Below are 24,524 nucleotides of genomic sequence, written 5' to 3' on the forward strand. Positions count from 1 at the left end.
ACACGCCCGCATGCGCAATCCCCTCCCCTCGCGGGGGAGGCCATGCGCAGGCGCACTGAGTCGGCTCGCGCCAGACCCCACCTCCGCCGCGCCACGCCCTGGCCGGCGCGCTCGTTTGCGCGTGCCCGCCCTCGGAGAAGTCGGCGGAAAGGAGGGGGCGGGGGCGGAAGGCTGAGGGAAGAGAGGGCACCCCCGGGCGCCGGGGTGCATTGTGGGAAGGCGGCGGCAGCGTCCCGGGCGGGCGGGAGGTGCACCAGCGGCGGCGACGGCGGTAAATCCTCCCGGCCGCTCACAGCACTGTGGAGCCGCGTCCCCAGCCCAGCCTCGGACCGCGGCGCCCCTCCTGCCCCTCGCGGCTTCTCGCCCGCCCGCCCCTCCCCCCGGCGCGCCGGCCCTGTCGAGCCGGCCGGCCGGCCTGGCTCCCCTCCCCGGCCCCGACGGGCGGGCGGGCTGCCCTGAGGAGGCGGGGAGGGGAGGGCTGGGCCGGCCGGCGGGCGGGCGACGATGCCGAACTTCTGCGCTGCCCCCAACTGCACGCGGAAGAGCACGCAGTCGGACCTGGCCTTCTTCAGGTTCCCGCGGGACCCGGCCAGGTGAGCGGCGCGCGCCGAGCGGGCGGCCGGGCCTACCTCCGCGGGGCGCGCTGCCCACCGCTGGCCCCCGGCGGGCTCCGGGGCCGAGAGGGCCGTGGGGGGGCGCCGTCGTCGACCCCAGCCTCGGACCGAGGCGGGGAGCGTGCCGCGAGCAGTGGGCGGGCGGGCGCCCGTGGGATCCCGGAGCACGTGCGTCGGCGGGGGCTCGGCGGAGGGCACCTCCCGAAATAAGCGGCTGGGGCGGCGCGCGGGCGGGATCGGTGGGTTCTCGCCCTGGTTAGGGTGTTGTGTGACCTCGGGCAAGACGCTTTTCTCTTTGGGCCTTAGTTTTCTCAGCTGTCAAAAGAGGGACTTGGATCCTCTGGTTGTGGTCACCGAGCCCTTCCCTCTCTTTCCCACCACCCCCGGGACGGTGTTTCTTTTTGGAGTCCGGCCACCTTGTTTGATCTGAAGTCACAACCACTCCCTCCTTCGCACTTGTTCATGGTTCAACTTCTGGCTCTGACCGTTACTCATTATCGCACTTGGTTATTGTGGGGCTAACGGCGGGACGGGGGGACTTACGCGGGAGGGCGCAGGAGTTGGTATTGAAACCTCTTCCTTGAGGCAACCCACACTCTCATCTGACTTACATTTAGAGAGTGGTAGCGTAGAGACTGTGTTTGAAGGCTGAGGATGTTTCATGGGCCTCTTGTGGATTCATTCATTTCCAGTCAATACCTACCTACTATGTGCCAAGCACCGTTGTTAGGCGCTGGAAATTCAGAGGTGAATGAGGCAGTGTTGCTGCCTGCAGAAAGCTCCCAGTCCATTAAGGAGACAGATAGGCAGGTGATTATATTATAGCACGCTATCTATTTATTAGTTCCACACATATTTAGTAAAGGCCTACTATGTGCTAGGCATTCTTCTGAGCACTAAGAGTGTACAGATGAACAAAGACCGTACTCTCGTGGAGTTTACATTCGAGTGGGGGAAAATGGACAAGTAAGCATACAGTGAGTCAGATGGTGCTAAGTACTAGGAAGAAAGAGCCAATGTTGGGGGTAGGGGAATGAGGAGTGGCAGAGGAGGCACAACTGCTGCTTTAAGTGGGGTGATCGGAGAAGGCCTCACTAAGGTGAATTTGAGCAAAGACCGGAAGTACAGGAGGGGGCCAGCCAGGGAGATATCTAGGGGAAGAGCATTCCAGGCTGTGGAAACAGTTATTGCAAAGGCAGGGCATGCTTGTTAGAGGTACAGCCAGACGACTGTGGTCTGCTAGAGCTGGTTTAAGGAAGGAGAGAGGGGGGAAAGATGAGACTAGAAAAGTGTATGTGTGGGTAGGGGCAAATTGTGTAGGGCATCGTGGACCATGGAAAGCCCTATGGCATTTATTCTGAGTGATATAGAGAGTCATCGAAGGGCTTAGAGCAGAGAGACTTAAACTTTAAATAGGATCACTGGCTGCTTGTTCAATAGATTGTAGGGAAGCAAAGGTGAGAGCAAGAAGACCAGTTAAAGGCATTTGCAATAATCCAGGTTAGTAGAGGAGGAGGTGGTAAGTTGTATTTGAGATGTGTTTTGAAGGTGAAGCCAACAGGATTTGTCAATGGTTTAGATGTGGGTTGTAAGAGAAAGAGAGAAGTCAAGGATGACTCGAAGATATTTAACCTGAGCATTTACTGAGCTGTGGAAGACTAGGAGGAGCAGGTTTGGTGGAGAAATATAAAAAGTTTGGTTTGGAACATGAGAATTTCGAGAGGCCTGATAGGTTCAAGAATAGATGTCTTTTTCTATACCATATCCAGAAATGAACTCAAAATGATCCATATTTAGATCAATGACCTAAATATTTAAGAGCTAAAACCGTAAAAAGATACACAAGTCCGGAATGCAGAGACTTCCAGACTGGAGATTGTAAATACCGGTGTTCTGAAAGATATGCAAAGCCATGGTACCGAGTAAATAATGCAGAGTGGGTCTGAGGATTGAGCCCTGGGCCTTCCCTAGTGTTTCGAGTTCAGGGAGATGAGGAGAAACTAGCTCAGGAGAGTGAGGAATAGCTGTTGGGTTCTATGGGAGCGGAGAAGAGGAACATCTGAATCTGACTGGGTTTTACCTCATTAAGCATTATCTTCCTTTGCCCAAATTTAAGCCCAAGGGCATTCTTGGGAGTATATTTCATTTGCACAATGAGGGCACCGCTAGTCAGTTCTGGACCACAGGTCATTTGTGTCCATATGCAGTGAATGCTCTTTTCATGACACTCTTTAGGAGAGAGTATGACGTATAGGGGCTTACAGTCTCAGATTTGGAAGGAGTTTTTAGATTAGTGCAGTATCCCTTGAAATGCTGGAATTCTCTCAATGTTAGTGGCTTTTTAACGTTTTTTGAGGTCACTGTCCCTTTTGAGAATCTAACATAAAGACTCTACCTTGAGAAAAGACATAGACACACAATTTTGCATTCCACCATCAAGGTATTTATGGACCCTTTAGGGGTCCTGTGCATTCCTGAAAGTTGGACCTTTGCTAAAACACCTCCAATGATGGTTCTCTCCTTTGTGAGGGGACACTTGAGAATTTTGGACAGCTTTGGCATTGTTTCTTCCTTGTATTGAGTGGAAATATGCCTCCCTGTAATTTACGCTTTGGAGGTCCTAGTTTTGTCCCTAGGGTCGCACTGAGCAAATGTGTGCCCTTTTCTATAAGAACCCTTTGAGTATTTCAAGACCAAATTATGAACTTTTCCTAACTGTTTTTTAAACATCTTTGTTGAGATATAATTTACATACCCTACAATTCATCCATTTAAAGTGCATAATTCAATGGTTTTTGGTATATTACATTAATTTTTAAATTTTGGTAAATATATGTAATGTAAAATTTGCCATTAACCATTTTTAAGTGTATAATTCAGTGGCATTAATTACATCCACAATGTTGTGCAACCATTACTACTATCTGTTCCCAAAGCTTTTTCATTACCTCAAGCAAAAACTCTAACCATTAAGCAATAACTCCCTCCCCACTCTAATCCACTTTCAGTCTCCATGAATTAGTCTTTTACTAGGTACTTCATTTAAGTGGAATCATACAATAATTGTCCTTTTATGTCTGGCTTATTTTACTTAACATAATGTCTTCAAGGTCTTAACTTTTTAATCCAGATCCGATCTCCATACGATAGGATTTCAAATTCTGCTGTATTTGACAGTTTCTTTTTTACCATGTCCAGAGTTAATTAAAGAAGTAGTTTCCAGAGGTGTTTATTGAATTAATAACAGTATTTTTAGGCTTATTAATTATAATTAGTTTTTTTCTGTAAATGGGTTGTAGGGAAGGTCGATAAAAGGTAACATTACCAATCTGTTCTTCAAAAGTTAACTAACATTGCTAACTAACAATGATAGATATATTTAATGCTGTTAAATCGTACATTTCCCATTCATCATATTTATAAATTCCATGCACACTTTTAGAAACAGCTATTTAGAAGTAATTTAAAATTCAAGAGTGTAATTAATAAAGGGTTCAGTGTGGAATTTCATACTATATAGCTGTTATTGGTTTAGAAAAAGTGACATTAATGTACTTTTTCTTTTTTTTTTTTAAATATAAAATAATAGAATCAACTTGCCTTAGGGCAGTGGCAGGGAGGTCACAGATTACCTAAAATTAAAGAGGGGCCGGCCCCATGGCGTAGCGGTTAAGTGTGTGCGCTCTGCTGCTGGCGGCCCCGGTTCGGATCCTGGGAGCGCACCGAGGCACCGCTTGTCACGCCAAGCTGTGGCAGCGTCCCATATAAAGTAAAGGAAGATGGGCATGGATGTTAGCCCAGGGCCAGTCTTCCTCAGCAAAAGGAGGAGGATCAGCATGGATGTTAGCTCAGAGCTGATCTTACCAAAAAAAATAAATAAATACCTTAAAAAAAAGAAAGAAAGAAAAAAAAATGCCTAAAACAAGGATGGCTTGACTGATGCCAAGGCATGGCAGGAACCTGGGGCCAGTTCTCAGTGGAGCTCATCCCCAGACCAGGTGAAGGTACAGGTAGAGCTAATGAATTGCTCCTGTTAGAGTAAGTTGGTCAGTTGAAGCCCTCTTCTTCCCCCTCAGGCACTTAGTACTAACTCACGCCTGAGGTGGTGAAGTCTTCCAAGGTTCTTTTGGCAATTTAATCAAAGTAATTTGAGAGTTGATGTATTCTACCTTGTAAAATGCAAAGTGGTAGTTTTCCAGGCATTCATGAGGGGTCCCCAAGAGCTTTTCAAGGAGTCCACAAGGTAAAAACTTGTCATAATAGCACTCTTGACATTATTTGCCTTTTTCGTGCTCATTCTCAGGAGCGTTCAATAGAGTTTTATTTATTTGTTGAGGTCACATGGGTTTATAACATTATATAAATTTCAAGGGTACATCATTATATTTTTGACTTCAGTATAGACTGCATTGTGTTCACCACGGAAAGTCTAGTTGCCTACGGTGGAGTTTTTCAGGGGCTGCATGACATATAATAACATCATTGCTCTGATAAGTTGCATATTGTATTTTCTAAAATTTCCTAAGTATGATTATTCACACACAGGTGTTTGGTAGACGTTTTCTTGGAAATGAATGAAATAAGCCTGCCACTTCAAGTAAAACAACTGACATTCAAGCATTTAAGCAAATATTAGAATTTTGAAAAATTTATATGTACCACCTTGAACCTGACAGCTTTCTGTTACTTAAAGCCTTTTCTGATGAGATCAATAGTAATATTGATAAATGTGACTTTTTAAATATATTGTGTAATGAAATGTGTTTATCATTCAGATGGTCTGCGTAACTCAGTGAACTAATATTTTCCGAATTGACCCATTCATGATTTTACAAAGGCATGCATGGAGCAAAGCTATATTCAAAGTGTAGAATAGACCAATGGATTTTAATGTAACAGTGTGAAAAGGCTCATTGGTCTGGTTTCAGATTCCACGTTGCAACTGATCTTTAAAGAAATCACCACCTGTGGAGTTTCAGTGTAGTATCAAACAAGAACATCCACCATTATGTGGGAAAAGGATGAATATTTTAATAACCTTTTTAAACTGCATATCTGTGTGAGGCCAGATTTTATTCCTATACTTCAACCAAAACAACATATGGCAACAGATTAAATGCAAAAGCAGAGGTGAGAATCTAGCTATCTTCTATTAAGTTAGACATTAAAGAAATTTGCAAAGATGGAAAACAATGTCATTCTTTTCACCAAATGTTTTTTGTTTGTTTTAGAAAATGTTATTTTTCATTAAAACATTATCTATGTTAACATGTAATGGGATTGCTATTTTTAGTGAATTAATAAATATTAAGAAATTTTTCTCAGTTTTAATTTCTATAATGATAAATATTGGTAGATAAAACCCACATAAACAAAAACTCTTGGGGTCCTCAGTAATCTATAAAGGGGTCCTAAGACTATGAAGTTTGAGAATTGCTTCTGTAAAGTAGGATCTTACAGTGCTTTCATATCATCTCATTTAATCCTCCAAAAATGCTGTGAGTTGTAATTATAAATAATACTTCTTATAGAATACTTCATATTCTGTGTGCCAGGCACTATTCTATGTGTTTTATGTACATTATTTTGTTTAACCCTCACAATAAATTTTGGGATAGTCCCTGCTTTCAGATGACCAAAGCAGGCACAGCGAGGTTAGCTAACTTGTTCAAGGTCCCACAAGAATGTCTAAAACACCAAGAGTAGGATAAAATTTGTAATATTACCCAAACTTATTTGCCCATGAAACCTTTTTTTAATAAATGGAACAATTCTTTGACTGGTATTCCTTGGAATATGTTTTTGGAAATGCTGCATTAGTAGGAGACCATTGAAGGAAAAAATTAAAAACAAAACTTAAAAAGGAGTGGTTGATGATGGTTGAATAGTACTGAAAACGTGATTAAGATGATGATAGAAAGTGTCCATTGGCTTTGGCAAGATGGAAATCTTTAGTAATCTTGAACAGTTTCAGTGGGAAAAGGATAAAGCAGAAGCCTCCTTGGAATTGATTGAGGAGAGAATGTGAGAGAAAGTGGATACAGTGAAAATGGACTCTAGCTAGTTTTGCTATGCAGAAGATCAGGGTTAAGAGAGTTTTTAAGATGAGAGATACTAGGACACGTTTATCCTGATGGTAATACTATAGTAGGATAAATATAGGATGTTGAGAGACCATGTAGAGAGAGGTAGAGGAGCCTTACGTACCTGGGGGGATGTGTGTATACATACTGATAGACATATATATATACACATCTGAGTCAGGAAAAGTTTCCCTCAAGAGATGACATTTGAGCTAAGATATGAAGGCTGATCTTTGCATAGGCTTTCCTGTGTAAAGGAAGTTAAAAAAAACTACAGGAAGAGGGTACGAGGCTGAATAAACAGCATGGGGAACAGCCCTAGGATAGAAGTGATCACGGTACGTTCCTGAAACTGAAGTAAGGCGTGTGAGGGGCAAGGAGGGTGGAAGAGTGGTGTGATACAAAGATGGAAAGGTAGACAGGGTCCAGATTGTGCAGGACCTTGTAAGACATGTGAGGAGTTGGTTTTTTATCCTGAGAGTAACGAGAAGCCACGAAAGGATCTTAAGCAGGGAAAGACATTCTCAAACAGGCTTTTTAAAACATTTACTTGGCAGCTTGGCGAAGGGGTTAGAGAAAGGCAAAAGAACAGTTTGGAAGTAGATGGATTTGGGGAGTCATTCCATTCTGCTAAGGGAAAAGGCTACAGAGTCTGGAGTACAAGGCACAGAAAAATGACAGGGAGAGCTCAGAAAGGGGAGATACTGGTAAAAAAAAGAAAAATTTGAGAGATAATTATGTAAGTATGTATATACTTATATAAGCATGTAACTTTATATATACATGTACATACATACATGCATGTATATTAAAAGACTTGTGGTCATATGTAATTTTTATAACTTTATTGGTGTAAAATGTATATATACACAGAATATCACAAATCGTAAGTGTATGACTTACAGGATGTTCAGTGACATGTCCATAAGACTTGACCAGATTAAAAAAAAAAGAAGGAGAATATTGCTAACATCCCAAACTCCCTCTCCTCTGTGGCACTCTCAGTCATTATCCCACTCTCCCCAGTAGTAGCCACTGTCTGACTTCACACGTTAGATTTTTTGGTTGTTGAGAACGGGAAGAATGAGAGGAAGCTATTTTATTGATATATGACGTACATAGAGAAAAGTGCAAAAATGGTAGTCTAGAACGTGATAAATTTTTACAAATGAACATACTCTGGAAATGTCCAAGATACAGCGTTACCAGCACCTCAGAATCCTCCTTTGTGCCCACTCCTAGTTCTCACCCCCTCCAAATGTATCCCCTCTTCTGACTATCATCACTGTGTTGGGGGTCTCCAAGGCTACCCCCTATATTCAGAGATTCACTAGAAGGACTCACACAACTTAGCATATAGTTGTACTCACAGCTAAGATTTATTATAGCCACGTAGTAAGAACACACATCTGGACCATAAGGAGAAAAAGCACAGGTAGAGTACGGAGGCATCCATGTTTAGGCTTCCTTATGTTCTGTCTCCTGTGAGGGGTCACACAGAGCCCACTTTTCCCCAGCAATGAAAATGCAGTAACATGTGTCATGTTTCTGCCTAGAGAAGTTGATTAGAGACCCAGTGCCTAGAGTTTTTATCGGGGTCTGGTCACATAGACACTCTCTGCCTAGCATATACTAAAATTCCAGACTCCTGGAAGGAAGGCAAGTGTTCAGTATAAATCATATGGTATGCACAAACAGTTCAGGCACGGCGAGCCACCTTATCAGTTAGGGAAAGTTCTGTGTCAGTGTAGGGAACTTTTTACCGACGAAGTTCCCAGACACCAGCCAAAAGGCCAACCTTACAAACGAGGCTTTCTAAGGATAGCAATCTCAGGCCTGCTGTGTTAACTCTTTTTCTGCACAATCACTGTAGATGAGTTTTGCCTGTTCTTGAACTTAATATGAAAGGAATCACATAGTATGTACTCCTGGCTTATTTTGCTCAACATTATGTTTGTGAGATCTAGCTAGTTTGTTCATTCCCATTGCCAAATAGTATTCCATGTGTAATAGTATACTACAGTTTAGCCTTTCTACTGTTGATGGGCAAAGCTGGTCACCTTCTCAGCAACATTTGATATTGTCTCTTTTACGTTGTAGTTATTCTTTCAGGTATGTAGTAATAGTTTGTTGTGGTTTTAATTAGTATTTCCCTGATGACTAATGAGATTGAGTTTTTTTAATGAGCATTTTTTTTCCTGTGTATTGGCCATTTGGATAACCTTTTTATTGTAAATTGCCTGTTCAAGTCTCTTGCCCATTTTTGTATTGTGTTGTCTGATTTATTTGTAGAAGTTCTTCATATATATTTTGGATATGAGTCCGTTGTTGGATATATGTATGTATTGCAGATACCTTCTTCCCTTTTGTGTGTTGCCGTTTCACTCTTAAATGGCTTCTTTTAATGAAGAAAGGTTATTAATTTTAAAGTAGCCTAATTCATCTTTTCCTCTAGTTTGTGTTTTCTGTTGCCTTCTTTAAGAGAACTGCGTCTGTTCCAAGGTAGTGAAGATAGTCTCTTGTGTTATCTTTTAGAAGCTTTATTGTTTTACCTTTCACATTTAGATCTACAATTCAGTTGGAATTTATTTTTGTGTATATGGTGTGAAAGTAGGGATCAAGATTCATTCCAACTGACTCAGCACTATTTTAAAAAATTTCCTTTTCGCTGCTGTGCAGTGCTACCTTTGTCTTAGGTGTCCGTAGCTCTCCATTTTGTTCCATTTGTTTTATCCTTGTGATAATACCACACTGTCTTAGTAAGCTTTATAGTAAGTCTTAATATCTGGTAGTGTAAGTCTTTCAACTTCTTTTTTTCAAGATTGTCTTGACTATTCTTAGTCCTTTGAATTTCTGTATAAAAAGTTTTAGAATCATCTTGTCATTTCTTCTCTCTCTCTCTCTGTCACACACACAAACACACACACACATGCACAAAATAACTTGTTGGGATTGTGATTGTATTGAATCAGTAAATCAATTTGGGGAGAATTGATACCTTTAGAATTCAGTATACCAATCCATGAACCTGTATATCCTCCCATTTATTTAAAAAATTTTTGTGTTAAACATCTTGCACATCTTTCATTAGATTTATTTCTAGGTATTTGATATGGAAGACATAGATGTAGTTAATTGGGCTCTCTGCCCAATCTATGCTTTGTTGAATCTGAGTGCTCTTGGTATCAGAAAGCTGTTTCAACTTAGTTCAGAGATACTACAGACAGTGGTGTTCTGTGTGGAAAGTCTCCAGAGATTTAAGAATTAAAAAGCAAAGTTAACTGTAGCAATATGGCAAATTATTTTATAGTGAGGCAGTTTTTATACTAAATATTTGGATGTTGAAACATGAAGTGTTTATAATCATACTGCACAACTATATAAAAATATGATTAAAATATGGACATCTTAGTCATCATTACTGTGGGCAGTCCTACTTCTTGGTCGAATGAAATGCTGTACAGTTTAGGTGTGGTTTTAGTTTAGGTTAGAAAATCACATTTCACTGTGGTTTTACATATTGAGAGTGGAGGCAGTTAAGTGTCAGAGTGTGTGGAGGGGTGAATTGTAATGCTAAGACATAAGAAAATATACTATGATGTAATTATAAGATATGTTTTCAACCTTGTGGCACTGTTTATTCATGGCAGAATTTTTATTCTTAGAAACTTGAGGAATGAAGGAAAGATCTAGTTTGTTGTAACCTTTAGCAAATTACTTAACATTTTTGTGCCTTCGTTTCTTCATCTACACAAGGGGGATAATAATAGTGCACCTTTTGGAAAGGACTTAGGACAGTGTTTGGCTCATCATAAGTGCTTAGTAAGCATTATATCATTATTATTATTATTATTAGTTTTTCTGCAGATATTTAAGACCAAGAGAGTATGGACTTTGTCTTCTTTACTATCTTCTACACCTTCCGTGTACTAGATTGTGTAGACATAATCCCTGTGTTTATGGAGCTTGCAATCTAGTCTGTACATATCATTGTAGATGATAAATCATGTTCATAATAAGGCAAATGAATACAGCGATCATGCTTCTGTAAGACACTCTAGTTATTTATAGAACATCTACTTACTAATTTTCTACAGTGACAGTGTTGTTTCATATGCTTGTTTAAGTTGAAATCCTGAGGGGAATGTTAGGCATTGTCCTCATAGTTGTGCAACTTTTTGCTTATACTCTTGATGATGGAGTCCTCTCTGATGCTAGGATGTCCTGGGAGTTGAAATACTCAGGTTTAAGTTCTAGTTTTGCTGCTGATTTTGTACATGACTTGAGCAAGTTACTTACCTTGTCTGTAATTGAATGTACTAAATGATTTCTAAGGTTTCTTCCAGCTCTCATTTTGTTGTTAATCAATTTCTTCAAATGACGTTATGTTCTGCAGGTAGAGGGGAGCAGAAATCCATTGTCCATAGTATATAATTGCCTTAAAACTGAATGCTGAAATTTAAATGTTGAGCTCATATTCCATAATTATGTTTTGGTTTTATTTATAGATGCCAGAAGTGGGTGGAGAATTGTAGGAGAGCAGACTTAGAAGATAAAACACCTGATCAACTAAATAAACATTATCGATTATGTGCCAAACACTTTGAGACCTCTATGATCTGTAGAACTGTAAGTAATAGGAGGGCTTAGTTTTTTTTGTTTTCTCTCTCTCTCACTCACTCCATATCTGGTTGGAAATGTAAACCTTTATTTATTAATGTTGGAGGGTATCCTTACACCCAGCCATTTTTTTTTTCTTCTTTCATTTTAAGAAGACAAATTAGAGCTGAATAGTATCTATATTGTTTTTAAAACCCTTTTTTTAACCCTCCTGTTTCTGATGCCCCATTCCTGCTCACCAGAGGTAGCCACTTTTAAACTTCCTGTGTAGCCTTCAGAAAATTTTGGATGATTATAAAAGTGTGTATTTAAGGTAAACTTGGCATTTTTATTTGGAGCAGCTTCTCTAGAGCTTTTTTATGAGTGAAATCTTCATTGACCAATGGAGCTCTTTGTTTTCGTGTTTTTGTGTATGTTGGTAGAACCAATTCTTAATTTTTATGTGCTAGATACAACAGGAAGCAAATCATACAATTAATGTGAAAAAAACATTTCCATCAATAATTGGCAATTGCATATCAAGACCTGGGTCTCCCAGCCTTACTACTGTTAACTGTGTGAATTTGGCCAAGTCACTTCCCCTTTCTGGGCCCCAATTTCTAATGAGATTAGACCAGATAATTCCTGAGATCTAAGATTTATAATCCTCTATGATTCTGTTATTGCTGTGATTCATAAAATGCACAAATAGGGCAGATTTGATTGAAATGAAGCAGACTTGAAACAGTTTAAAAACTGGTTAGAAAGACAGTTTTGTTAAACAAATAATATATTCTTGTGTAGGTATAACTAATGTATCATCTCAGATATTGGGATAGACATAAACTTGATTTGAAGGTCCACTATATGTTGTTATGCAGCAATTTATTTTGATATTTTTTTCAGATGCATTTTGCAGAGGCATCAGAAAACTAAAGAATGATTGGGTTATTTTATTTCTCAAAATTAATTGAAGCAGATACTTGTGAAGTCATTGGGAGGTGAGCCACTTCCGGTTCAACAGTTTAATCACGAATATTTGAGGGATATTTTTGCCTTGCTTTGTTAAGAGGGTCATAATGATCAGCCAAAGTAAGAGATTTCATATGTTTCAAAGGCAAACTACTTTTATGTTCTTGACATTAAGTAAAAATATCCCAAATTATTATTTTAAATACACAAGCCATAAGCATTTTTATACTTTTATTTTAGTAATAAATATGGTCTCTTAATTAGATAATTCCAACAAAATTAATGTGAAAAACTTAAAATATAGTTCACTCATATTCTTGCTTAGAGCATAGAACAGAAAGATGAGCTATTTTCGCTTTTTAAATTTCCACATGATTCTTAACTCTTGAATAAATTAGTGCAAATGAGAGAAAATGTTCTTTCTACACACATAGAAGATACTGCTATTAAAAGCTGGATTATCTGGTATCTATATCCAAATGTTTAAGAGTTTTGACCTCATTGTTTTGGCATTTAAGATCTCATCAGTAAACATTTGTGGCTAGTTCAACCAAAGCCAGATATTATCTTTGATGCTAGAGTAAGATCATTGCTTTATGCTCAAACTTTAATTCAGCAGTTAAAGATTAAATCTTGATACTGAGTTAAAATTATTATGTACACGAATTGAATATAGCCCCTTTTGGTATGTGTACTTATAAATAAATATTTATAAAAAATTGCATGTTTATCATTCATATATTCTGTTTTCTGGTCTGTCATATCTTTGCTTTATAGCAAATTAATTTTATTTGAATTTTTAAATATCCATCCTCTCCTTGTTTAATAATTGGTAAGATATCAAGAGTTGACTGTGTATGTGTGCGTTTGCTTTTTGACATGTTTGCTACGTGGGAAAGATGAAACACTTTGGTTATAGTATAATTTTTGCTCCCTTCAATGATTGTGTCCCTAATCAATTCCTAATTCAAACTCCCTAGTAGACTCAGGATAATTGGCCCAGCACTATTGGCCCAGCACTAGAAGCTGAATGTCATTAAGAAATAGATTTTCTTCTTTGTGTTTTCTGTGAGGCATGGGATTGAAATAGAAAATATTGAATCTGAATAGAAATTTTTCCCAAATGTGTTTAACAACTGTTTGGATAAAACCTCAGATAATGTGTGCCTTTTAGTTGTGTATTTTTCCTTCATATCTTCCTAACTTTCCTTTCCTGGGTGAAAAAATATAGGAGTTGTTCTTTTTGTTTGGCATATACTTTGAACATGCTTCAATAGTCAGCTTTGAAACAATCACTGCTCCCAGGAAAGCTTTTTAAAATGAAGTGTATTTTGTCTTCATCAGTGCAAATTCGGGAAGAAATTAAAGCGCTGTTTCTTTGGACTAGCTAGGGGGAGTGTAGTAGTAGTTATTCATCTGTTCCTCTACCTCTTAGTAAACTTGGTGTCCCTACCTGACCTCTTCTGGGCTGGCTATGGAAGACTCACCATCTAAGTATGCATTCAGCTTCTAGCCAGATTGGATTAGGTTAGCAGGAATTAGGATAGAGGATAGTCATCCCTCAATGATAAGAACATTAGGATAAGAAGGGAGTTTAGAAATACCTAGTTTAGTGTTTGCAAAAGTATGATTATGTATATCACTTGTGGTATGAGTGATTTCAGGTGGCACATGGATCAATTTTTATTTTAGAAGTTTCATGATGTGTGTTAAAAATATAACTAGCCTATCAAATCATTATTTTATAGTTTTTATTGCTTAAGACAATGTTAACTAAAAAAGTGAGTAGATTGTGTGGAAGTACAGATGGTGATATAACTGAAATGGCAAACATGATCATTAGTATGTGAATAATTTCATTTTGGAAAGTGTTGATCTAGTTCAATATCTGAATTTTATTCAGAAGAGGGAACAAGTCCAAAAGGGGAAAGTATTTGGCCAGGGTCTCATAGTGACTCACTGGTAGGGTTTGGACTAGTTCCTAGGTCTCCTGGGTCCTAGTCCAATATTATTTAACTGATGCTTCTTAACAATAGTAGCAAAAGTGGAGTGAACAGCAGGTAAAGGAGGGGAGAATTATTATAGAACATACAAGAGGATAGATTATTAGAGAAACCTTTGTACCTGCTGTAGATTTTATGGGCTCATGGAAGGGCAGAACAGATAAAGTAGCTGGGAGGCTGAATTAGAAATATATATGCAAAATGCAAATACATTTTATTTTTTATGCCTACCATCAATTCAGTTCCTTTTTTTATAATAGGAAGATTGCCAGAAGGGCAAATGCAAAAAGAGTTAGAAATAATAAGCCGATCTGGACTGATATCATCAATTTTGCAAGTCTCTACACTTTAGAGCTGGAGTTGAAGGAGTACTGGGCAAATCATTAATGTAGAATTTTATTTATGTGTAATACATTCTTAAGAACCGTCTCTGAATTAACACGTTTTTCTTTTTCAGAGTCCTTATAGGACAGTTCTTCGAGATAATGCAATACCAACAATATTTGATCTTACCAGTCATTTGAACAATCCACATAGTAGACACAGAAAACGAATAAAAGAATTGGTATGTCAATGTGCTTTCAGCTTTCCCACTCCCCGTAATACTATGAGATCAAATATAGATGCATTCATGTTAAAATTGAACCAAATTACTCTCTATTTCAAAAGCATTATGGGAAATGAATGCTACGGTTATTATTGAGGTAGCCTGGATGTAAGATGATTAGTTTGTTTTAGTATTTAAATTGGAAAATCTCCCTCAAATTTAGCCACTTGATACTCATTGACTTGGGCCAAAGTATGCTGTTAATTACAGTCCAGTAGCTTCTTTCCTTCCTGGGAAGAAGAAGGAAAAAAAAAAAACTACTTTTTTCTTTTGTAGTAAGGAAAGTGGAGCTGATGTATATTTTCAGAATTCAGCAAAAAGGGATAAAGAAAGGGAAAGTATAAAAGTTAAGACCTGGATAGTTTTACTAGAGATAAGGATTCTATCACTATTAAGTACTGACAGTGTTTAGAAAACGCTTTTAAGTCTGTGTATGGCATCATTTATGCATGTTTTTATATTCCTTTCATATCATTTAGTTCTGATGATTGAAACTTACCTGTTTTTTTGTTGACCTTAGGTGAACAAAATTAAATTACTCAGACTTCTCAGTCCGTGGCTTTCTGTCTTCATTGCTGCTAGCAAGGCCCTTATTTTGTTTATTATTCCTTCTTTCACTATTATCATTCCCATTCCTCCCCTCCCTGTTGGTATCCATGCTACTGTATTTAATGTATGTCATTTCATTCCACCTACTATGTGCTTTTTTAAGATAGCGTTTATCTAATTTTCCTCTTCATCTATGTTTACCTTTCTTATTTAGATATTTGATCCATTTGGAGTTTGTACAGTGTCCAGTAGGGATCTAATTTTATTTTTCTCCTTACAGAGAACCAGTTTTCCCAACATGATCTGTTAATCTGTCCTTTCCTCCACTGGTATAAGATGCCACCTCTGTCATATGCTGGGTTTACTTATATGCAAAGCTGTTTCTGGGATCTCTATTCTTGTTCTGTTGGAGTATTTGGAACAGAACTGTTCTGGGACTTCTCATAGATGAATGCTGACACTACACAACAGTCCTCCACATCAGCTTTCTTCTTAGGAATATGTCCCAGGGGTGAGGAGCTCAACCACTTCCCATCCTGTAGCTATCGTGTCCCTGTACTCTGCCCCTCAGGGAACCTCAGATACCTTACAACAGGCACAGTCTTCCAGATCTGCCATCCTTGTAATTCGGCAGCCCACAGGATAAGGAGGGAAAGTTCCAGGTTGGCTAGCCTGCTGACATTTCTTGTTATCAATATCGTGTCCCATGCTGCCCAGCAGGTACCCTGCTGTCTCCAGCTGTCACTGGTACTGCTGCTTTCCTGCCCCAGAATAGTAATGGGGTGGGTTGTGATCTAAGCATTGTAGTGGGTTAGAGGGAGAGAAAAGGACACACCTGGAAAGTTCTTCCTCAGTCTAACCCTGTATGTGCCACTTGGCCCTCTATGCTGTATGCATCCATTTCTCTTCCATATTGGCACTGTGTCCCTTTCTGTTTTCTAGGGATTTTTCATAGCCTTTGTGTTAGGTTCTGAGATCCAGCAACTCCTTCTTACGTAGCATTCCTCCAGGGTTATGTTGGGGGTGGAGGAGGCATGATTTGTGTCCCCTTGGATTTGAGCCCCAAGTAACATGATATACTTTCATGCCTTTTATTAGCCCGTAAACACTCGTGACCCAAAGTTATGATGATTTAAGTATAAGTACGTTACATGACGTATTCTTTCCTCTCTAGTATTTTATTATAAGCTTGGAGTTGTTAGCAAATTATTGTTCTGGTTTTTCTGTCATCTGTTTGAAGAATGCATTCCCTATAAAGAATTTATGCTCTTGAAGGAATTAAATTTGAATCAAAATATGCTTTTTACTTGTGAGTCTATGATGACGTACTACAGTTCAGTTTTCTTTAAAGGTGACTCTTTCTTTTTTTTTTATTTAGAGTGAAGATGAAATCAGGACACTGAAACAGAAAAAAAGTAAGTGATAGTGTTAATGACTCAACTTCTGAATGCCTTTTAAAAAGGCCTTGACCTGGTAAGGACAAATAAATATGTTTTATGTCCAAAGCCTACCGTGTGAATGATGTAAGAGTGTGGCAGGCATTGTCCTGTGGTCTGGAATTGTCTGTGAGACAAAAGTCTTTAGTTCAGTTTGTCTTATTGAGTGCCACTATGCCATCCACTTTGCCTTCTCCCCACTAGGTGTTCTCAGTGTGGTAGGAGTGGCATACACACAGACAGTGTCCTAGTGTAGGGAAGGAAAGGCAACAGTAAGGACGGGCAGAATCTCTTTCCACCCACTGTGTGGTGCATAATAAGTTCTTGGTAAGTGTTTAAGGAATAAATGCTGTGGGGACACTTAGCCTTGTAGAGAAGGAGTCACAGTAGCCTGCAGGTACTGATGCCTGAGCTGTGTCACCACTTCTGAGGACTAGAAGTTGTTTTTATTTTGTTAGTTATTACTATTTCTTCTCCTCTATTTCCTCCTACTCCTGCTATTATTATTAACATAACTTTTTATGGAGTGCTTACTGTGTGCCACGTCATTATTCCAAGCGCTTTACTTATATTTATTCATTTAATTCTCACAATAGCCCTGAGGTAAGTACTATTATTTTCCCCCTTTATAGATGAGGAGACAGGGACTCAGGCAAAGAAAGGCAGAAAGGGTATTCTGTACAGAATAGAGTGGCTTGAAACAGGGTGCCAGATTTGGGGAACTACACTCATTTTGTTGTTGGAGCTTCTAATCACCCATGAGGGTTAGAAAGTGAACCTAGAGGGACCACAGGGGCCAGGACTTGCAGGTATGACTGTGGGCAGGACGCTTAACCTCAGGGCCTCAGTTTTCCCATCCAAATATGAAGAGATTAGGTGAAGATTTCTAATATTAGCCCCCGAAATTGCATGAATATACTTTATATTATATTGGTTTGTATAACTGTCTCATCTCCCATATAAAAGTATAGCTTAATGGTTTGATAGAAACAGCATCAGCATGAACCTTGGAGCCAGACAAGCTTGGATTTGAATTTCACGTCCATCCTTCTAACTGCATCTGTGACCTTGGACAGTTATTTATGATACTCATTTGTCAAATGGAGTTGATATCACCTACCTGTAAGAGGGAGTAATGCGATACATATAAAATGCCAACACAGTGCCTCAATAAGTATTAGTTCTCTCCCCCTTCCTTTTTATGAGGACATAGACTATCTGTTATTACTCTGTGTATGTGATGTACCTTGTTGTTAAGTTTCTAAGAAATCATTCCTCTCTTATAACAGCATTTACATGTAGCATTAAATATCTCTGCTCACAGTATTTGTCTCCCACACTAGAGCATGAGTGTCTTATTTTAATCTCTGTATCCTGGTCTATGGTCCAGTAGGTGCCCCCTGAATGTTGAATGAATGAATTTGGATTTTAAATATTTAACCAATAAAAAGTGTAACTTTTTTGTTTATATAGTTCCTTGTGAGCCTGTTTTTAAAATTAATTCTTTGTTTTCCAGTTGATGAAACTTCTGAACAGGAGCAGAAACATAAAGAAATAAACAACAGCAATGCTCAGAACCCCAGTGCAGAAGAAGGAGGTGAAGAACAGGATGAAGACATTTTACCTTTAACCCTTGAAGAGAAGGAAAATAAAGAATACCTAAAATCCTTATTTGAAATTTTGATTCTTATGGGAAAACAAAACATACCTCTGGATGGACATGAAGCTGATGAAATCCCAGAAGGTCTCTTTACTCCCGATAACTTTCAAGCACTGCTGGAGTGCCGGATAAATTCTGGTGAAGAAGTTCTGAGAAAGCGCTTTGAGACAACAGCAGTTAACACATTGTTCTGTTCAAAAACACAGCAGAAACAGATGCTGGAGATCTGTGAGAGCTGCATTCGGGAAGAAACCCTCAGGGAAGTGAGAGACTCGCACTTCTTTTCCATTATCACTGACGATGTAGTGGACATAGCAGGGGAAGAGCACCTGCCTGTGTTGGTGAGGTTTGTCGACGAATCTCATAACCTGAGAGAGGAATTTGTGGGCTTCCTGCCCTATGAAGCTGATGCAGAAATTTTGGCTGTGAAATTTCACACTACGATAACTGAGAAGTGGGGATTAAACATGGAGTATTGCCGTGGTCAGGCTTATATTGTGTCCAGTGGGTTTTCTTCCAAAATGAAAGTTGTTGCTTCTAGACTTTTAGAGAAATATCCCCAAGCTGTCTACACACTCTGCTCTTCCTGTGCCTTAAATATGTGGTTGGCAAAATCCGTGCCTGTTATGGGAGTATCTGTTGCATTAGGAACAATTGAGGAAGTTTGTTCTTTTTTCCATCGATCACCACAACTGCTTTTAGAGCTTGACAATGTAATTTCTGTCCTCTTTCAGAACAATGAAGAACGGGGTAAAGAACTGAAGGAGATTTGCCATTCTCATTGGACAGGCAGGCACGATGCTTTTGAAATTTTAGTGGACCTCCTCCAGGCACTTGTTTTATGTTTAGACGGTATAAATAGTGACACAAGTATTAGATGGAATAACTGTATAGCTGGCCGAGCATTTGTCCTCTGTAGTGCAGTAACAGATTTTGATTTCATAGTTACCATTGTTGTTCTTAAAAATGTTCTATCTTTTACAAGAGCCTTTGGGAAAAATCTCCAGGGGCAAACCTCTGATGTCTTCTTTGCAGCCAGTAGCTTGACTGCAGTGCTGCATTCACTAAATGAAGTGATGGAAAATATTGAAGTTTATCATGAATTTTGGTTTGAGGAAGCCACAAATTTGGCAACCAAACTTGATATTCAGATGAAACTCCCTGGGAAATTCCGCAGAGCACAGCAAGGTAACGTGGAATCTCCACTAACCTCTGAGGGTTACTATAAAGAAACTCTAAGTGTTCCAACAGTGGAACACATTATTCAGGAACTGAAAGATATATTCTCAGAACAGCACCTCAAAGCTCTTAAATGCTTATCTCTGGTACCCTCTGTCATGGGACAGCTCAAATTCAATACGTCAGAGGAGCACCATGCTGACATGTATAGAAGTGACTTACCCAATCCTGACACGCTCTCAGCCGAGCTGCACTGTTGGAGAATCAAGTGGAAACATAGAGGGAAAGATATAGAGCTTCCATCCACCATTTATGAAGCCCTCCATCTGCCAGACATCAAGTTTTTTCCTAATGTTTATGCACTGCTGAAGGTCCTATGTATTCTTCCTGTGATGAAGGTTGAGAACGAACGCTATGAAAATGGGCGAAAACGTCTCAAAGCATACCTGAGGAACACTTTGACAGACCAAAGGTCAAGTAACTTGGCTTTGCTTAACATAAATTTTGATATAAAACATGATCTGGATTTAATGGTGGACACATATATCAAACTCTATACAGCTAAGTCAGAGCTTCCTACAGATAATTCAGAAACCATTGAGAATACCTAAGAGACTTTTAAAATAGGCTTTGTCTTATATTTGAGATTTGAAAACATCTTACAGAAAAGCTGTAAGGTGTACGTAGGCCACTTAATCACTGAATATCTTGACCAGTAGGCCTCCCATTGAGTACATTAGCCATTGATAATCTGCCTGTTTAAATGGTCCCTGTTTCAACTCTCATGCTTTGGAGACCTAACTGTTCTTCCAGAAGATAGCATTGAAAAGTGCCATGTTACACTTCTGCGTGATTTCTGCTGATGGCACTTTGGAATTGTTTTAGTTAAGTTATTTTAGACATAACATTTATCACTGGACCCAATTGTCAGGTATTATCAGTTCTTCAAAGAAATAAATTTTGAGGAGGTGTGGGAGGAAGGAATACATTTTACAAAATATTACAATGAAGCTTACAATTGACCTTTGAATAGTAGGAGTTTTAAGTATGTTGTTAAAAATCTATAATGGACAGTTAAGGGAATCACCAGACAGTGAGAGAAACATGTGAGCTCACCAAACAAGGATTTCAGTATAGATTTTGTCAACATCAAATGAACTTAAAGGAACAAGTTACAGTTAAAGGTTGAATGGAAGAGCCTGCCATTGTTGTTCCACATCTGGTTGTTGCTGTTTACATTTCCTTGTTGAGCCCACATCTTCATAAGCTTTCTAGCAGGTATATGTTGGACACTTCTATTTCATGGTCAAGACAGGATCAGAAGCCATGGATACTGACAACTGATTTGTCTGTTTTCTTCTGTCTCTTTCCATGACTATATCTACTGCCTCATCTTGATTTATAAGCAAAACCTGGAAAACCTACAAAAATAAGCATTTTGTGGTTTATCTGGGAATAATACAGAAAATATTGCTGTTATTTTTGGTGAAGAAAATCAATTTTGTATAGTTTATTTCAACTTAAATAAAATGTGAATTTTGTTTAAAGTTCAGGTACATTATTTTTGGTGGGGACAAAACATTGTTATGGTAAATTCTTTCAGAAATATTTATCACCTTCACAATTGAAGATAAGTTTTTTTTTTTTTGTACATGGTTTACTACTTGGGGTATAGAAAAAGACATTTTAAGTTAGAAATTATTGAATGTGAAGTTTATCTAACTGATTTTTTTTTTTTTTTATATTATATGCTGTATGGCCCCTGATAGAAACTGTCAGAGTTTGTGTAATTGTTGCTGGCTAAAATGTGAATGAGTGAATATAATTGCAGAGATGTCATTGAATTATTTTATGTTGAGATAAGTGAGTTTCAGAAAACAGAATGGGGTGCATTTGTGGAGTGCTGGATCTTAATGACAACCGGCAGTGCATTTCCCTGTCGTGGGCAAGCCCAGCAGATGTGTCAAATCAGGACACGTTACCCATGCAGGTTATATAAAAGGTGACAGAGTTTATCTTACAGCCAGAGCTCTAGGAGATGCCTCTGTCCTTGGCAGAAAGAACTGATCAGGTTCATGATGGCAGGATGACAATGAAGGAGACACAGAGCTGGCCTTTTAATACCTGCATCCCATTCTTAGGACACTTAAGAGTGGTGTGACCTCTCTTAAGTCACACCAAGAGACTTGATATGTTTCCTCAACTGGAAAGCCATGCTTATGGTTGTGCTATGAGGGTTAGATAATTTATCATCAGTTACCTGTTACTCTTATCAGCATTCCAAAACTTAGTGGCTTAAAAAAAAACAGTTTACCATTTCTCACAGTTTTGTGGTTTGGTTAAGTGGTTCTTTTGCTAGACTCATCTGGGCTCTCTGCATTCAGCTGGCAGATTGAGGGCTGGCGGGGTACAGCTGGGTCTCTCCATATGGTCTTTTATCTTGGGCTTATGGCGTGGTGGTCTCAGAGTACCGTGAAGGCAAAAGCAGTAGCTTCAAAGCCTGGCTCAAGAAGTCACAGAACGTCACTTTCACCACATTCTTTTGGTGAAAGCAAGTCATAAGGCCAGCCTCCATTCAAGGGAAGAGGAAATACACTCCTCATCTTGATGGGAGGAGCTGCAAAATATGGCCCTGTTTTCAGTCTGCCATAATAATATATCCAAAATATTTATGCCACAAACGTTGGTTAAGCTTTTAAGGTGCCCATCATTTGTTTTTATAATCTCTGTATGTTCTCTAAGTTAATTTGGAAATTTATTGAAAGCTTAAAAACCATAATTTGTTAAGCAGCGTTTTCTCAAACTGGTATTAGAAGGTAGATTGAGTCAATGGTAGTCTCCCCACAGATAAGACAAAGACTGTCATTTTTGCAAGATTAGATAGTTAAAAAGTGGTAGGTCTAGTAACTGTTCCACAAATATTAGTTGAAGGCTTACTATGTGCCAGGCTTCTCGGTTAAGTGCTGGGAAAAACGGATGCACTTTCTTAGCACAGAGTTCACAGCCTAGAGCTGGCCCACGAGACTACAATTGTATTTAATTATAACTGCACACACACTTTATAGAGTTAAGTAACCAGATTTATTGAAATTAAAGGAAAAGAAAATAGGTTATCAATAAAAGCCTGTGCATTTTTAAACAATCTGTATTGTATCTGAATAGTTTGCCAAATATACTAGCAAATGTATTCAAGATTTATATCTAATTGGAGAAATTTTTGCTTTTGACATATCCACTCATTTTGGGGGAAAAAAAGTTACACAGTTCAAGCCTGACATGATTTGTTACCTGCAAAATAAGTGAGAACAAATGCTTTATTAATATTATGTAATTTTCATTTAATTCTTAACAATAACCCTGTGAGGTAAATAGTAGTTGACTGAGTTGAAAGAGACCCCTCCTCTTGAGGCCAGTTCCTCAGCAGTAACTTAGTTGGATTCGGTTTTTGTTTCATATTAGGGACAGCCACTTGTTAAGTGCTTCTTAAAGTGAGTAATTCATGAAACATAAGAAGATTGTACTTACAGTACTTATTTATATAATACTTTGAATATATCATTCAGGTTCTCAGAAGAACTCAGGCAAGTATTATCCCCATTTTGCAGTTGAGAAATCAGTCTCACAAAGGTAAATGAATTGCCCCAAATTATGTAGCTAATAAGTGCCAGAGCCGGGTACTTCAATCTAGTCCTTCAGTCCTAGAATTGATTGTGAAAGCCGCTTCATTCTTGAGGTTTGTAGAAGAAATATTTGCTTTAGGAATATGCTCCTTTTATGTTCTTGCTTGATCCATTGCCAGCTTTCAGCACAGCATCTCTAAAATGCATTCATTATAGTCGACGTGGGTTCTTTGCAAAAAAAAAAATGAAGCCTGAAACTTCTGAGACTTTACAAACTGGATGTAGAAATGCTGCCACCTTTGTTTGGCTGCCAAGACACTACCACAAAGGACTGTAGATCCAGGTCCATTTATTTCACGAGAGCGGGTGCAGCTGTCTTGCTGTAATCAAATGCTCCTCTGTAGCCAGCTTTTTGTGGCCAGAAAAAGCAAAGTAATTTTTAGTACAGATTAGCATAAAAATCTCTACTAGATCAGTTTCAGGAAACAATTACTACCTTAGAAACAACAAAAGTGTGATCTATAGGTTGGCTAAAATGGCAGTTAATTTCCAGACCCTTTTAAATGCCCGTTATTTCTCACCGTGAATACTATATAAATAGAATACACTACCTGCCACTGTATTTGGTTTCATAAATTATTTGGACAGGGTGAACAACAGACTTCAAAACTAAGTAGAGGTAGTAAATCTGCCTTTTTTAATGAGCTTGAATTTACAGTAGTAGTTTAAACATCTGGAAGTTTAGGGTCTTAATTCATTCCAAATGTTCAACAAGGATATACTGCAAAGGATATTGTAATTGGGGGATCAAGAAAACTACTATTGACTCAAATCTGAAGCCTTTCTAATTTTCTCTATATACATTAATCACATAAAACTTGAAGGCTGACAGTTCAAAAAGAGTAGAGATGGACCCAAATATTCAAGTTGGCATGCTTATAGAAGAGTAACTTTTAGAAGAGGGTATAGTTATAACAAGGATGAGGTTTAAATGCTGTTACTGAACACATCTAGGATGTGTCCAGACAGTGCTGCTGTGTTCTATGTGTTGTGGATCTTTGCTTATGGATATGAGATAGGGTTTTAAGAATTGTTATTATTAAAACTGGACTTAGAGGAGTCAAACCTTTGACTTCCAAGTTGTAATTTTGACTAATGCATCTTGTAAGCCAAGAATCCGGTCTGCAGCCAGCATCTAGCAT

The 24,524-nt window shown here is 38.9% G+C and overlaps 1 protein-coding gene across 1 annotated transcript; it reads left to right on the forward strand.

The window, feature by feature from the left end:
- The first annotated feature begins 247 nt into the window (after nucleotides 1-247).
- THAP12 (THAP domain containing 12) lies at nucleotides 248-21,249 on the forward strand. The gene is made up of 5 exons (XM_058545575.1): nucleotides 248-593; nucleotides 11,206-11,326; nucleotides 14,729-14,836; nucleotides 16,806-16,842; nucleotides 18,380-21,249. Exons 1-5 carry the CDS (start codon nucleotides 505-507, stop codon nucleotides 20,311-20,313), a joined length of 2,289 nt encoding a protein of 762 aa, XP_058401558.1. The 5' UTR covers nucleotides 248-504; the 3' UTR covers nucleotides 20,314-21,249.
- The last annotated feature ends 3,275 nt before the right edge of the window (nucleotides 21,250-24,524 follow it).

The sequence above is a fragment of the Diceros bicornis genome, chromosome 7, assembly GCF_020826845.1.
Source record: "Diceros bicornis minor isolate mBicDic1 chromosome 7, mDicBic1.mat.cur, whole genome shotgun sequence".
Taxonomy (NCBI): Eukaryota; Metazoa; Chordata; class Mammalia; order Perissodactyla; family Rhinocerotidae; genus Diceros; species Diceros bicornis.